This window comes from Urtica dioica, chromosome 3 (assembly GCF_054948205.1).
Source record: "Urtica dioica subsp. dioica isolate 48M chromosome 3, U.dioica_male_clone48M_v1_H2, whole genome shotgun sequence".
Lineage (NCBI taxonomy): Eukaryota > Viridiplantae > Streptophyta > Magnoliopsida > Rosales > Urticaceae > Urtica > Urtica dioica.
The window spans coordinates 48464082-48479303 of NC_142758.1; the positions used below are offsets into that span (position 1 = coordinate 48464082).

At 36.9% G+C, this 15222-nt stretch overlaps 1 protein-coding gene across 1 annotated transcript; it reads left to right on the forward strand.

Annotated features, from left to right (window-relative positions):
- The first annotated feature begins 10530 nt into the window (after positions 1 to 10530).
- LOC149403371 (potassium transporter 6-like) lies at positions 10531 to 14929 on the forward strand. Its single transcript, XM_089609407.1, has 8 exons — positions 10531 to 11060; positions 11145 to 11634; positions 11712 to 11765; positions 11979 to 12239; positions 12343 to 12395; positions 12477 to 12594; positions 12675 to 12929; positions 13495 to 14929. Exons 1-8 carry the CDS (start codon positions 10971 to 10973, stop codon positions 14556 to 14558), a joined length of 2385 nt encoding a protein of 794 aa, XP_089465533.1. The 5' UTR covers positions 10531 to 10970; the 3' UTR covers positions 14559 to 14929.
- Positions 14930 to 15222: the final 293 nt, after the last annotated feature.

Here is a 15222-nt window from a genome sequence, read left to right on the forward strand (position 1 = left end):
ACAAGCTCGCAAAACCTATCTAAATAGTTTAATAAATGCTTACTTAAGTGCTTGCCTCATATCTCCTTCCTTATGTAAGTCAAGTATAACTGCTACAATATATACATTCATAATATATATATATATATATATATATATCAATGTACATCCATGGAATAAGTTGTTTTTATTGCCATTACCACCGTGAAGAATGGTTTTATAATACAAATCTTGGTGTTTTCTTTGAACTCTTTATTAGAAATTCATTATATTGTTATACTTAAAAGTATATCATAAACTTTGTGTTAATTTATAAAATTTCACAACCTTAAAATAATACAATTTTAGTTTTTACTCATTTCCTTTGTTGTCTTTTCAAATAATAAATATATTCGCTTACGCATGGGTCTATAAAATTATTATAATAAGTTGTTAAGACATACGTGTATTTAATTTTTTTTAAAAGTAATTGTATGTAGCAAAACTAAATTTTAACACCATGACAATAATTTATGTCAATAAACTTATTAATAAACACATGTTAGTCCATGTCATGCTTGAAAATAACCACTTTCAGTATCAATCATGCGTATCACCCTTCACTTTTTAATTTTCTCACGTAATTTGCCACTTAATGTCACTTCTTTTATAAATATTTATTGCGCCTCCCATCAAATAAACTATACATAAATAGCTTAATTACAATTTAATTGTATGTGGTTGAGCAAGTCTTCAGCCATGCTTGACCCCACGTGTTATGTCGCTTTTAATTCGCGCCACGTGTCCCCCGGTGGAATAATATATGAATATTCGTTTTGCTTGATTTTTCAAGTGCAATATTTTATTCTTCTGTTGATTCTCAGCTAACGTAATGCCAGAATTTATGTATTCGACTTTAAAAGAGATTAAGTCTAACTTCAATTTTTACGAGCATTTGATTTCATGTCGATGCGTTGTTGATGAAGTATTGTTGTAACCATTTTTAGTTTTTGACCAACATTTTTATGTAATGAATCATATGCATTATCATTTTTCGTAACAAACTACAATTTAACTGTCTTACAATATTTTTTAGAGAATTAATTTTTGACAATAATGTATAAATATATTTAATTTTATATGATTTTAAATATAAAGTCTAAAATAAAAAATTAAAATTATATGTATTAGTATTTTTTATTATTTTATCGTTTCTATGTCATTAATCATTGCAATATTTGCAATTTAAATAACAAACCACACTTTGGTAAATCTGATTGAATTTTACTGTTAAAAATCAACGTTACAATAATGTAAACACAAAACACACACAATATATCATTGGATTTTTCAATTAAATTAAGCCGTAAACATCATGAATAACTTCTCTAATTGATGAACTGTTCCCACTTAAAAATATTAATTTCAATCCAATATATGCCTCGTGAATATCCTGAAACACAACCTAAAATAATAACTGCCACTTAAAAATAGAATTTCATTGAATGAAGAAGATTGTTAGATAGTTCACCAACCACTCTTCGTTCTTCAAGCAGCCAAAAAGTCATTGAAGAAAGAAAGAGAGATAACCAATTTAGAACAAACAAGCTTTTAATTGAAAGATATTGAACATGAAAAGTAATATAGTTTTATTTATTTTAATTTTCTTTTTATAGGATACAAACATAGGAAGCCACATATAGATTATTTTTTAGTATAATATTATTAATTTCCCTCGTGGATCAAAGATTTTTAGGAATACTCTAGACAGCTAATTATTGACACTTTTTTGTCTTCTATCTTGAAAAAACATAATAAACAATTTTTTTTTTTTTTTTCATTTTGCAACCTCAGAAATTACTTCCCAAATTCTTCGTATACGTGCAAAGTTTTGGTGTTTGGACAAAGACCGTGTTGAGTGTGTTTTGAAAGAGACTACTCGTATTGAGAAATACAAATAGTTTGTCTAAACGTATAATTCACAAAAAAATGCAAGCATTTTGTTTTATTTTATGTTATTTTATTTGCCAGTTGTGTGTTTGATATGTTTAATAAAAATTAGGCTTAGTGGCGTCCAAATTATACCTAACAAAGATATGTAAAAGAAGAAGGAAAGGCAGTCCACAATGAAAGAAAGACACAAACAAAAGCAAAATAAGCTTAAGAAAATCGTATATATATAAATATCACACGATTGTATAAAATGATATAAAGTGATTACTTAAATCATTAAGACTTACTTAAAATATGAAACAAGATAATATATAGTTGAAGATAATCCAGCTGGACTACTTTTACCAACATAAATGCAATAGTGGGCCTCGTGAAGTATTATATATAATAAATTTATAATAAATAATATTGGATATATTAGCCCCAAAAATTTAAATTAAATTTTAGGATATATTATATATATATATATGTATTTTTTTTAAGAATAAATATATATATATATATATATATATATATATATATATATATATATTGTTTGAATGGGAATTGAACAATCAGCCTAAGATAATGCAAGTTGGGGCTCATGAATCATGATTTTTATGATAAATATAGTCCATTTTTAGCATACGGATTCTGAAAACAGCATAATTCTAAATGTCAAGATACCATTTTTTTTAATAGAAGTGAACTCAAAATACTTATTTGATTATAAGGTATCAATATATTATTTTATTATCTCAAGGATATATTCTTGATGTCCATTCCTTAATATTAGTATACAAATATTTTATACATTTTCCCTCCAGCTTGTACCACATCATCCATATGCATAGAATATTATATATAATATTCAGAGAATCACTATTTTTTTTAAGTAATGACTAATCTATTTAAATAACTTTTCTTCAAAAAAAATAAATTCTATTTAAATAACTATTGTGGTAAGAAAATTAATCTCTCATCCTATATGAGCCACACGAAATACGGGACTGCCTTAAAATTAATTTTTGTCCCCTCTATAGTGCCATATATTTATGGAACATAAAGCCAATAGGTCAAATGAATTATAAAATTCCAAAGCAGTTTGTTGCATTCATTAAAGAATGAATACCAACCCTCCATTTAATAATAATATCATCGTTTTATCCACAAAAATAATAATAAATATTAATATCATTGCTATATTATTTAATTTTTTCAATAATTGTGTGTTAGGGATATTTTGTTTATTCAATCTTTTTTACTATCTATCCATGCACAAGTTTTTCTTTTTCTTTTCAACATATTTATAGCTTTATACAAAAACTCTTTTTTTTAGGGAAAATAACACATTTATACCCTGTGTTTTAGTGAAATGTCGAGTTTAACCCTCAGTTTTCAAAAATGTCGAGTTCATACCCTCTGTTTAACTAAAATGACGAAATTATACCCTCTGTTTAACTAAAATGACGAAATTATACCCTGAAATAGACAACAGTGTCACGAATTTTTTTTTATCGACTTTTCATTGACGTTGACTATAATTATTTATATATAAACACCAATTATCTTTATTCATTCGCGCCATATATGTAATTTATTTAAAAACTAAAAAATAAACAACAGTCTATTAATCGTGAAGAACACAGAAAGAAGCAAAGAGATAAACATCGATAGTTGATAGTCATCAAAATCGCATATTCGAGCAGAGTATCCAGGATTTAGAGTTACAATTCGAACACATAATGAAGTCATTTCTTAGGAGGTATGAGTTTTATTATTTAATTTCAATTGAAGGCTATTTTTATTTCAAAATTGAGAATTTGGAAGTTAGGGCACTGATTTAAATTTGATTTGGTTTTTCTTATATAAGAGTTAATATCAATGAAAGGGAGATTTGTGACGCTGTTATTCATTTCAGGGTATAATTTCGTCATTTTAGTTAAACAGAAGGTATAATTTCGTCATTTTAGTAAAACAGAGGGTATGAACTCGGCATTTTTGAAAACCGAGGGTTAAACTCGACATTTCACTAAAACACAGGGTATAAATGTGTTATTTTCCCTTTTTTTATTTATTAAAGTTCGAATATTTTCAAAAAGATTCCACTTGAATAGAATAGATAGATGTGATATAAAACCTCGTGAATTCTTTAAGTCTGTCAAAGAATCAAACCGAGACAGACGAAACTTGCATCACAAACAACACACGCACAAAGACAAAAATGATCAAAACAGTGAAAAAAAAGAGCACACCGGATTTATCCTGGTTCGGTCATAAAAGACCTACATCCAGCCTTGGGGGTTTCTTTCACTATCGATGAGATTCCAAGATCTCTTGTAGTTTACAGATTACAAGCCTTCCTTTGCCAAAACCAGTTTATCTCTCTAAACTAGTTTCTCTCAAGAACTTTCTCTCACTACAAGTACATATGAAAAAGAAGAATTGAACAACATACATAAAACACTCAGCCTAGACCTATTTAAAGACCCGGATGAAGGTTGCTTGCACGCCACGTCATGAAGATCCAACGGTCACCACAGCTGCTGTAACTGAAACCGTTGTAGATGAGCATCTCCACATCATCTCTTGATAAGATCACCAACCAACAATTCTCCACCTTGATCTTCATCATCTCAAGTCACTTAGATCAGAAACCCCCGGATCCATCTACTCGTTTTTTATGCTATCTTCAACATTGACTATCTTCATACAATGTTGAAACTTTGTGTTTGCTAGAGGCTTGGTCATCATGTCTGCTGGATTGTCTTCAGTAGATATCTTCATCACCTTGACGTCTCCTGTGTTGACCATGTCTCTGACAAAATGCATCTTAACATCAATATGCTTAGACCTCTCATGGAAAACCTGATGTTTGGCTAGATGCATAGCACTTTGACTATCACTGAAGACAGTCACTTGTTCCTGCTTAAAACCTAACTTAGACAGCAAGCCTTTCATCTATAAAGCCTCTTTCACAGCTTCAGTCATAGCAATATATTCAGCTTCAGTTGTTGAGAGGGCAACAACTGACTGAAGAGTAGACTTCCAACTCACAACCCTTCCACACACTGTAAAGATGTATCCTGTTATAGACTTCCTGGTGTCTATACTTCCAGCATAATCTGAGTCCACATAGCCTTGTACTTGCACTGAGTTAGAGACATTTTTACCATATATAAGGCCATGGTTAACTGTACCTCTCAAATACCTTAGAACCCACTTGACAGCACTCCAATGTTCTTTGCCAGGATCAGACATGAACCTGCAGACTAGGCTGATTGCATAGGCTAGGTCTGGTCTAGTACAAATCATAGAAAACATTAGACTGCCAACAGCACTTGCATAAGGTATTTTAGCCATATATTTTTTGTCTTCTTCAGTTCTTGGACTCTGAGAGGTAGAGATCTTGTAGTGATGTGGCATAGGGGTGATGACAGGTTTTGATGTTCCCATATCAAACCTGTCAAGGACTTTAGATAGGTAGCTCCTTTGGAAAAGGCAGAGCTTGTGTGCTTCCCTATCTCTTTTTATCTCCATTCCCAGAATTTTCTTTGCTGGTCCAAGATCCTTCATTTTGAATCTTTCTTTGAGTTGAGACTTTAACTTGCAAATCTCAGACTTGTCTTGACACACTAGCAACATATCATCAACATATAAAAGAAGATAAATCATAACATTGTTGGATACATGCTTGTAGTAGACACACCAGTCATATTGACTCCTCATGTACTGGTGTTCAATCATGAAATCATCAAATTTCAGATACCATTGCCTTGGAGACTGCTTCAAACCATATAGAGATTTGTGAAGCAAGCAGACTTTGGATTTGGTATCTCCTTCTTCATACCCCTCTGGTTGCTGCATGTAAATGTCCTCATCTAGATCACCATATAAGAAAGCTGTAGTAACATCCATTTGCTCTAATTCCCAGTTGAAATGAGCAACTAGAGATAGGATGGTTCTGATGGATCGATGCTTAGATTTCATTATAATCAATGCCTTCTTGTTGTGAATACCCCTTAGCAACCAATCTGGCCTTGAACCTTGGCTTCTCCACTCCTGGAATACCCTCATTTACCTTGAAAATCCATCTTGAGCCAATGATTTTCTTCCCAAGAGGCTTGTTCACAATTGTCCAGGTGTGATTCAGCTTCAAGGAATTTAGTTCTTCTGCCATTGCAGATATCCACATTTCCTTGTTCTTGCTTTGACAAGCTTCTTTGTAATTCCTTGGCTCTTCTTCAAGGATCTCAGATCCTATCATGTAGGCATAGGCAGTGAGATCATATCCAAATCTCTGAGTTGGTTTTGAGATTCTTCTTTCCCTGTCTCTGACAAGATTGTAGTCTGTCTGACATTGCACATTATCTTCTGGTTGGTCTGGTTGATCATTGCCAGCTCCACCTAGATGTTGTGCATCTCATTCTTGGTGTATTTCAGGACCAGGGTGAGGGTTTTGTTGGACAGGTTGGTCTTCTCTGGGAGCATCATCTGGTTGCAGCTCCACCTGAACTTGGACATTTGGGGTTTGATCTTGAGAATAGAAAGGATCTTTGTCTGACTCTTTCCTATTCTGAAAATCTTCTTCATTAAAAGTCACATCCATGCTAATGATACACCTTCTTTGACCTGTTTATGTGCACCAAAGCTTGTATCCCTTCACTCCATCTGGGTAGCCAACAAAGATGCATTTGATGGCTCTAGGATCAAGTTTTCCCTGTTTCACATGAGCATATGCAGTGCATTCAAAAACTTTCAACTTGGAATAATCAGTTTTATGACCAGACCATATTTCCATAGGAGTTTTCAATTCTATAGCAGTAGAGGGACATCTATTAATAAGATAATAAGCAGTTTTAACAGCTTCAGCCCAAAGAGAATAAGACAATTTGGCATGAGACAGCATACACCTTACTCTCTCCAAAATGGTTCTGTTGAACCTTTCAGCAAGTCCATTTTGTTGAAGAGTATGGATCACTGTGTGGTGTCTCTGGATCCCTTCATTTCTGCAATATTCATTGAAAATATCTGCACAATACTCAAGGCCATTGTCAGTCCTTAATTTCTTAACCTTTCTACCAGTCTGGTTTTCAACAGTACACTTCCATGTTTTAAAGGTATCAAAAGCATTTGACTTGTGTTTGAGAATATGAGTCCAAACCCTTCTTGAAAAATCATCAATTATGGACATATAGTATTTGTTACCACCATGTGAAGCAACCCTTGATGGACCCCAGATGTTTGAATGCACATAGTCCAAGATGCCTTCAGTTCTATGAATGGCTTTGTTGAACTTTGCCTTGGAAGACTTTCCATAAACACAGTCTTCACAGAATTCAAGCTTTCCCAATCTTTGATCACCAAAACAGCCTTTCTTGTCTAGTTCTGACATTCCTTGTTCACTTACATGTCCAAGCCTCAGGTGCCAAAGCTTGGTTAGGTTTTCCCTGTTAGTCACATTCACACTACCCACAACAGTACTGCCAATCAAGAAATACAGACCATTTCTCTTAACACCTTTCATAACAGTTTCAGATTTCCATTTGATCAAAATATGTCAATTGCGGGAATTAAAACTGTAACCAAGATCTTCTAGAGTCCTTAAAGAGATAAGGTTTCTTTTGAGATCAGGGATATACCTGACCTTGGTTAAGATCCTGTCAATGCCATCAAACATTTTGATACGTATGTTACCTGATCCCATGACTCTACAGGCTTTGTCATTTCCCAGTAGAACATATCCTCCATCTTCGAGTTTCAGATCTTCAAACCAGGCTTTGTGAGGTGACATGTGATATGTGCATCCACTGTCAAGAACCCAGGTTTTGTTTGGATCTTGATTTGTGATGTTGAGGGCTTCAGCACTTTCATAGCCGTCTTGAGCAATGGCTGCGTTTGCATGCTTCTTAGGTTTCTCAAAAGTTTTGTCTTTATCAGGACAATCTTTCTTCATGTGCCATTCCTTGTGACAGTGGTAACATTTGTATGGGAAATCCTTTTGATCATCGCCTTTGGTGTCCTTGGAATCGCTATTCTTGGACTTTTGGCGATTCTTCGATTGAGATTTCTGGTGTTTCTTGCCTTTGCTGTGAACGTTCAAACCTTCAGCGGTGGATCGTTTTTCCGATCTTGATTCCAGATCTTTTGCTTTGATGGCGATTTGAACTTCTTCGAGAGTTAGGGATTCCTTAGCGAACTTCATGGCTTCAACAAGGTTAGTGAAAGACTTCTGCAACGCATTGAGAAGAAGAACAGCTTGATCTTCATCATCGATCTTCACTTCGATGTTTTCTAGATCAAGAATGATCTTGTTGAAATCGTCGAGACTATCGCTGAGTGGTTTATCCTCTTGGATCTTGAATCCATAGAGCCTTCCTTTGAGAAGAAGCCTGTTGGAGAGCGATTTGGTCATGTATAGCGACTCGAGTTTTGACCAAATTCCAGCAGCTGTCTTTTCCTTTGAAACTTCTCGCATCACTTTGTCGCCGAGGTGAAGAATCAGAGTGCTATAGGCCATTTCGAGGATGTCTGATTTTTCCGACACCGACATTGTTGCAAGTAAGCCTTTTTCGCCTTCCAAAGCCTTCGCAATCTTCATCTGTACAAGGATGGCCCCATCCTGACTCGCCAGAGAGCAAAATCCCCTTTCCCATCAAACCTTTCAACTTCAATCTTCGTGAGTCCCATCTGTGGTTTTCTTGTGTGTGTGAAGTAGCCTCTGATACCAATTGTTATATAAAACCTCGTGAATTCTTTAAGTCTGTCAAAGAATCAAACCGAGACAGACGAAACTTGCATCACAAGCAACACACGCACAAAGACAAAAATGATCAAAACAGTGAAAAAAAAGAGCACACCGAATTTATCCTGGTTCGGTCATAAAAGACCTACATCCAGCCTTGGGGGTTTCTTTCACTATCGATGAGATTCCAAGATCTCTTGTAGTTTACAGATTACAAGCATTTCTTTGCCAAAACCAGTTTATCTCTCTAAACTAGTTTCTCTCAAGAACTTTCTCTCACTACAAGTACATATGAAAAAGAAGAATTGAACAACATACATAAAACACTCAGCCTAGACCTATTTAAAGACCCGGATGAAGGTTGCTTGCACGCCACGTCATGAAGATCCAACGGTCACCACAGCTGCTGTAACTGAAACCGTTGTAGATGAGCATCTCCACATCATCTCTTGATAAGATCACCAACCAACAATAGACAATGTGAAAATAATGGGTACTACTAATATTTTTTTTTTGTTAGAGCCACTATAGAGTTAAATATCACCATTGCTTATTATCAAGGTGATAGGCTATCAAATGTGGAGTATTTATTTTTGGGTCAAAGTCGAACTCAATCTTATTCACGGTATAAGGTTGGTATTTGGTCATAATGGAAGTTGCTTTCTCTTTGTATTGTTATTTTTTATTTATTTATTTATTATACTAATGTTATAATTACATTACACTCAACAGAATTAAAGTTTCTTCTTTTCATTTTTAAATTAGATAAATTGTGGAGGTTTTTAGTCAACTTATTTGATTTAACCATGTTTGTGATATATATTATACGTTTATGCCATACATTGCTTTACCTTTTTGTTTTCTTCTATATTTTGTTCTGTTTCAAATTTCAATTATGAATTTTGTAACCCCATGCTTATCTCTTTTACTTTGTCAATATATAATGAATTGCATATCAAAGCAAGAAGGTCACATGGTTAAGCAAATAGACAAAAAGTAAGAACATATTTCAAGATAAATTTGATCTTAAATATATAAAATAAACTAAAAATCTAAGATAAAATCCACCATAATTAAGATCAACACAATCAAGCACTTTATTATGTTAATTATATTATTATTTTTATGCCTTTAATTACATTGATAATCAAATTTTCATTAACTATTATTGTAATAATTATTGGAATTAATTATGTCTAATTAAAATAGAAAATCTCCTATAAAAAAATTAATTTGCACCATGATTTTACATGACGTGTCACCGAAATTAATCACGTTGAATTTTATTTTTTTCATTTTCTCACGTTCCAAAATTGTTATGTCTCATCTCATACGTAAAACGTACTACGTATGAACTATGACCGACGGGTCAAACAAAAAAGATCAGGGGAAAAAAAAATTATTCTTGTTTTTTTTTTTTTGGCGTGAACCAATTCTCACGAAAACGGTTAAAATAGAAAGTTATACAAGAAAACCGGCAGTTATTATTACTCAATCAAACAGGTAGTTTATTTATTTATTATTTTCCATTTAAACTTTTTAGTTAAGTTAAGCTACTTATATATTTTGTTTACTTATTTCATTTATTTCCTAATTATTATAATACAGACAGCTCAAAGTTCACTACCATTGAAAAACTCCCACAAAGACAAGAAAGCCGAGTAAATAAAAAAGCACTTTCTTTTGTTTTCCTTTTCTTTCGCTTTCACTGTGAATCACAAAATATTCCATAAACTAATCTAACCTGAAAATAACACAACACACCCACTTCCAAAAAAAATTCAACTGCCTTTACTTTTTTTTAATGCAATTATTCTCTTTTTTTCTTCTGGGATTTTCGTGTAGACTTTGATCTCTCTCTCTCTCTCTCCGAATTGTCTCAACTTGCATTAACATTCATGGTTGTTCAACTGCTATTACACACACTTCCCTCTAATTATTTATTACTTATCACTTTAATTCAATCTTAAATTAAACCAACCAAAGATTTCTTCACTCTCTCTCTCTCTCTCTCTCTCTCTTCCTACACTCTTTTCTTAAGACGACAAATTTTTCTCTCCTCTCCTTGATTTAAAAATTGCATCTGAAAAAAAAAAAGAAAAAAAGAGAAGAGTTCTCATTTCATCTCTTACTCGACTATTATCTTAATTATCAATATTATTAATACTAATTCCCCTAAATCCCCAAGCGCAACCCATCATCGATTCTAATAGTCATTAGTCTCTCTCTGATTAAACAAACGCATCTTCATCATCAATTGAAAAGGTCTTCTCTTCTCTCCATCAACAATGGCTTCTTCTTCTTCTCCGAATCACTAAGAACCGCCATTTCCGCAATGGATCCCGAATCTGGAGCTCTCCAAACTCAGGCAGAGCCAAACACCACCGCCGTCGCCGCCGCCACCACCGACGAAAACAACAACAAGGTCTCTCTCTCGTTCTCGTTCTCGTTCTCTTTCTCGCTCTCGCTCTCGTTCTCCGAAAGCTAACATTGTTTGGGTGTGAAACAGGGAGATTTCCGATGGAGAACGGTGTTGAGCCTGGCGTTCCAGAGCCTGGGAGTGGTGTACGGAGACCTGAGCACATCGCCGCTGTACGTGTACAAGTCGACGTTCGCGGAGGACATCGGACACTCGGAGAGCAACGAGGAGATCTACGGAGTCCTCTCGTTCGTGTTCTGGACCCTCACTCTCGTGCCTCTCATCAAGTACGTCTTCATCGTCCTCCACGCCGACGACAACGGCGAGGGAGGCACTTTCGCGCTCTACTCCCTCATCTGCCGCCACGCGCGCGTCGGAGACCTCACCAACTCCCACACCTCCGACCGAAACCTCTCCGATTACTCCAAGGACGCCGCGCCGGAGGACCAGCGCCGCCGCCGCTCCAGGCTGAAGACGGTTCTCGAGAGGCACCGGGTTCTGCAGAGGCTCTTGCTCGTTCTCGCTCTCATCGGCGCTTGTATGGTCATCGGCGACGGAGTTCTCACTCCTGCGATTTCAGGTTTTTTTTTTTTTTTTTTTTTTTGGGTGTTGTGGTGAGGAAAATTGGATTGAATTGGGGATTTTTTTTATTGGCAGTTTTCTCAGCGGTTTCTGGTCTTGAGCTTTCCATGTCCAAAGAGCAACACAAATGTAAGCGCTTTCAATCTCTCTTTATCTCTTACTAACATTAGGATAATTAGGGCAAGCTTTGGCTTTTCCAAGCGCTTTCAATCTCTATCTACTAATTTAGGATAATCAGGGCAAGACTTTTCTAACAAAAAATATCAACAATTCCGAAAAATTGACTGTTTTTGAATGCTAAGTTTCTTTGATTTGATTTGATTGATTGATTCGGAGTTGCAGATGTGGAAGTTCCGGTGGCGTGTTTCATACTGATATGCCTATTCTCGCTGCAACACTACGGGACCCACAGAGTCGGGTTCCTCTTCGCGCCGATAGTGATGACATGGCTTCTTTGCATCAGCGCCGTCGGAGTTTACAACATCTTCAAGTGGAACCGCCACATCTACCGAGCTCTCTCGCCTTATTACATGTACGACTTCCTCAGAAAGACCCAAACCGAGGGTTGGATGTCCCTCGGAGGCATTTTGCTCTGCATCACCGGTACCGAACCCTTCAAATTCATTTCTTTACTATTATATCAAAACCAACAAAAAAAAGGGTGTTTCTCTGATTTCGTGCGTTTTCTCGGTTTTGTTCTGCATAGGCTCGGAAGCCATGTTTGCCGATCTCGGGCACTTTTCTCAGCTCTCCATCAAGGTCATTGTCTAGTCGTTACTCTGTGAATCATCGTTTCGACAATTGTATGAATATTTATGTTTTTTTTTGTTTTTTGCGCAGATTGCTTTCACTTCCATTGTATATCCGGCTCTGGTCCTTGCTTATATGGGTCAAGCGGCGTATCTGTCGAAGCACCATAACGACGCTCACCATATCGGATTCTACGTCTCTGTACCGGGTAACTCATCTTTTTTACACCCTTTTTTAAAAATTGATTCAAGGCAAAATTGTAAAAAAAATCTTTTTTTTTGGTTGCAGAGTCGCTGAGGTGGCCGATTCTCGTGATAGCCGTGCTCGCGGCAGTGGTGGGAAGCCAGGCCATCATAACGGGGACGTTCTCGATCATCAAGCAGTGTTCGGCTCTAGGCTGTTTTCCCAAGGTCAAGATAGTCCACACGTCGTCCAAATTCCACGGCCAGATTTACATTCCCGAGATCAACTGGATATTGATGGTCCTCTGCTTGGCCGTCACCATCGGCTTTCGAGACACGAGACGCCTCGGAAACGCTTCTGGTACGTACGCCTTTGACGTTATCGCAATCTCATAATCAGACTTACAGAACCTAGTTTTTATGTAAAAGAAAATAAAATTATTTATGAACCCGCCGCGGGAAACATTCCGGGAAAACTTCACAAATATTATTTTCAAGCCTTCCATAAATACCCAATTTTTTTTAAATTTTCAGCCGGTTTTTTTTCCCGTATTCTAAATTATACGGAATAACCATTTAGAGCTAATTGATTAGCAAATTATTTAAAGATTCAAGCTTTTTAGCAAAATGTTTTGAGGATTTATATGAACAATTTATCACTTTCAAAACACAAGGTCAAAATAATTATTGAAATTATTATACTAATTTTAATTGACTATTTTGCAAATCCATTAATTAGTAATTGGATATTTAGCTACCACCCATCTCTAAACACAGGGAAACATAGAGTTAGAGAGAAAAGAAACTAGATGAAACAATAATAAATAACAAATGTACTATGTGGGTAATTAAGTTTGAAAAGTCATATCCACAAAAAAAAAAAAAAAAAAAAAAATAGGTGATGATGTGTTCTTGGCTTAGCGTAGGTTTGGCGGTGATCACGGTGATGCTAGTTACAACGTGCCTGATGTCCCTGGTGATCGTGCTGTGCTGGAACCGGAACATCGCGTTCGCGATCGCGTTCGTTCTGTTCTTCGGCACGATCGAGTCCCTCTATTTCTCGGCCTCGCTCGTGAAGTTCCTCGAAGGCGCGTGGGTCCCGGTGGCCCTCTCGGTGGCGTTCATGCTCGTCATGTACGTGTGGCACTACGGCACGGTGAAGAAGTACGAGTTCGAGGTCCACAACAAGGTCTCCCTCAACTGGCTCCTCACCCTCGGCCCGTCCCTCGGGATCGTCCGGGTCCGAGGCATCGGGATCGTACACACCGACCTCGTCTCGGGAATCCCCGCGATCTTCTCGCATTTCGTCACCAACGTCCCCGCGTTCCACCAAGTCCTCGTGTTCCTCTGCATCAAGTCCGTCCCGGTCCCGCACGTCCGCCCCGAGGAGCGATTCCTCGTCGGTCGGATCGGCCCGAGAGAGTACCGGCTCTACCGATGCATCGTGAGATACGGGTACCGCGACATTCACAAAGACGACGTCGAGTTCGAGAACGACCTCGTTTGCAGTATCGCCGAGTTCATCCGGTCCGGAGACGAAAGCCGTGTCTCCGAGCCGACGAGCCAGTCTCGCGAGGGAACGCCTCCGATGACCGTCGTCGGGACGAGATCGTCGGACACGATCGGGATCCAAGTCAGCGACGACGGGCCTAGACCGATCCCCGAAGGGTTCGAAATTACGTTCCCGTCCCCGGCCCCGGCCCCAGTGGCTCGGCGTCAGAAGAGGGTGAGATTTGTGGTCCCGGAGAGCCCGAAGATCGAGAGGGGCGCGAAGGAAGAGCTTGCGGAGCTAATGGAGGCTCGAGAGGCCGGGATCGCGTACATACTCGGGAACACGTACATGAGGGCAAAGCAAGGGTCGGGTTTCGCGAAGAGGATCGCGATCGATTACGGGTACGAGTTTCTGAGGAGGAATAGCCGGGCCGCGAATTACGCGCTCACCGTCCCTCAGGCATCGAGTTTGGAGGTCGGGATGATCTACAATGTCTGATGTTTTGGTAGCCAATGAAAAAAAAAAAAAAAAAAAAAAAAAAAAAAAAAAGATGATGATCATCATAAAGAGCACAAATTGTACATTGTAATGTTTTTGTGCAGAAGAGAGAAAAAAAAAAAAGGAAGAGAAAGATAGTAGCAAAGCAACCACCTTTGTTTCACGGTGGTTTTGAAGAGAGATGTGCAGATATGTTTTGAGTTGTTTTTTTTTTTTTTTTTTTTTTACCATTATTTGATTTTTAGAGAGAAATGTAAAGAAAATCTGTACTGTAGTGTTTTTTTTTTTTTATTAGAAGAATTGAGTTACACGCTAGCTAGATTTTTTGTTTTTTTTCCTCGTTACTTTATTTATTGTCGTTCTGGACTTCTGGGAGGTCAGGCTGGCACACGATTATTGAACGTTTTGAGTTTTGTAAATAAAAAGTTTTCGTATAGTGAAAACTAGGGGTGGCAATTTGGTCCGGACACGAAACACGAAACGGTTACGACACGATTTAAAGCGGATTTGGATCTCAATAAATGGATCGGTTCTTAATTGGATCGAACACGCTAACACGATTAAATAATGGTTTAAAACGACACGATTACGGTAACACGATAAAAAGCCGATTAACACGATTATTAAATGGTCGACACGAAACACGATTACGACCCGCACGAAT

Coding starts and splice junctions, on each gene's coding strand:
- LOC149403371 (XM_089609407.1), top strand. CDS start 10,971: ATGGATCCCGAATCTGGAGCTCTCCAAACTCAGGCAGAGCCAAACACC. Junction 11,061..11,144: donor CCGACGAAAACAACAACAAG/GTCTCTCTCTCG, acceptor GGTGTGAAACAG/GGAGATTTCCGATGGAGAAC. Junction 12,595..12,674: donor ATTCTACGTCTCTGTACCGG/GTAACTCATCTT, acceptor TTTTGGTTGCAG/AGTCGCTGAGGTGGCCGATT.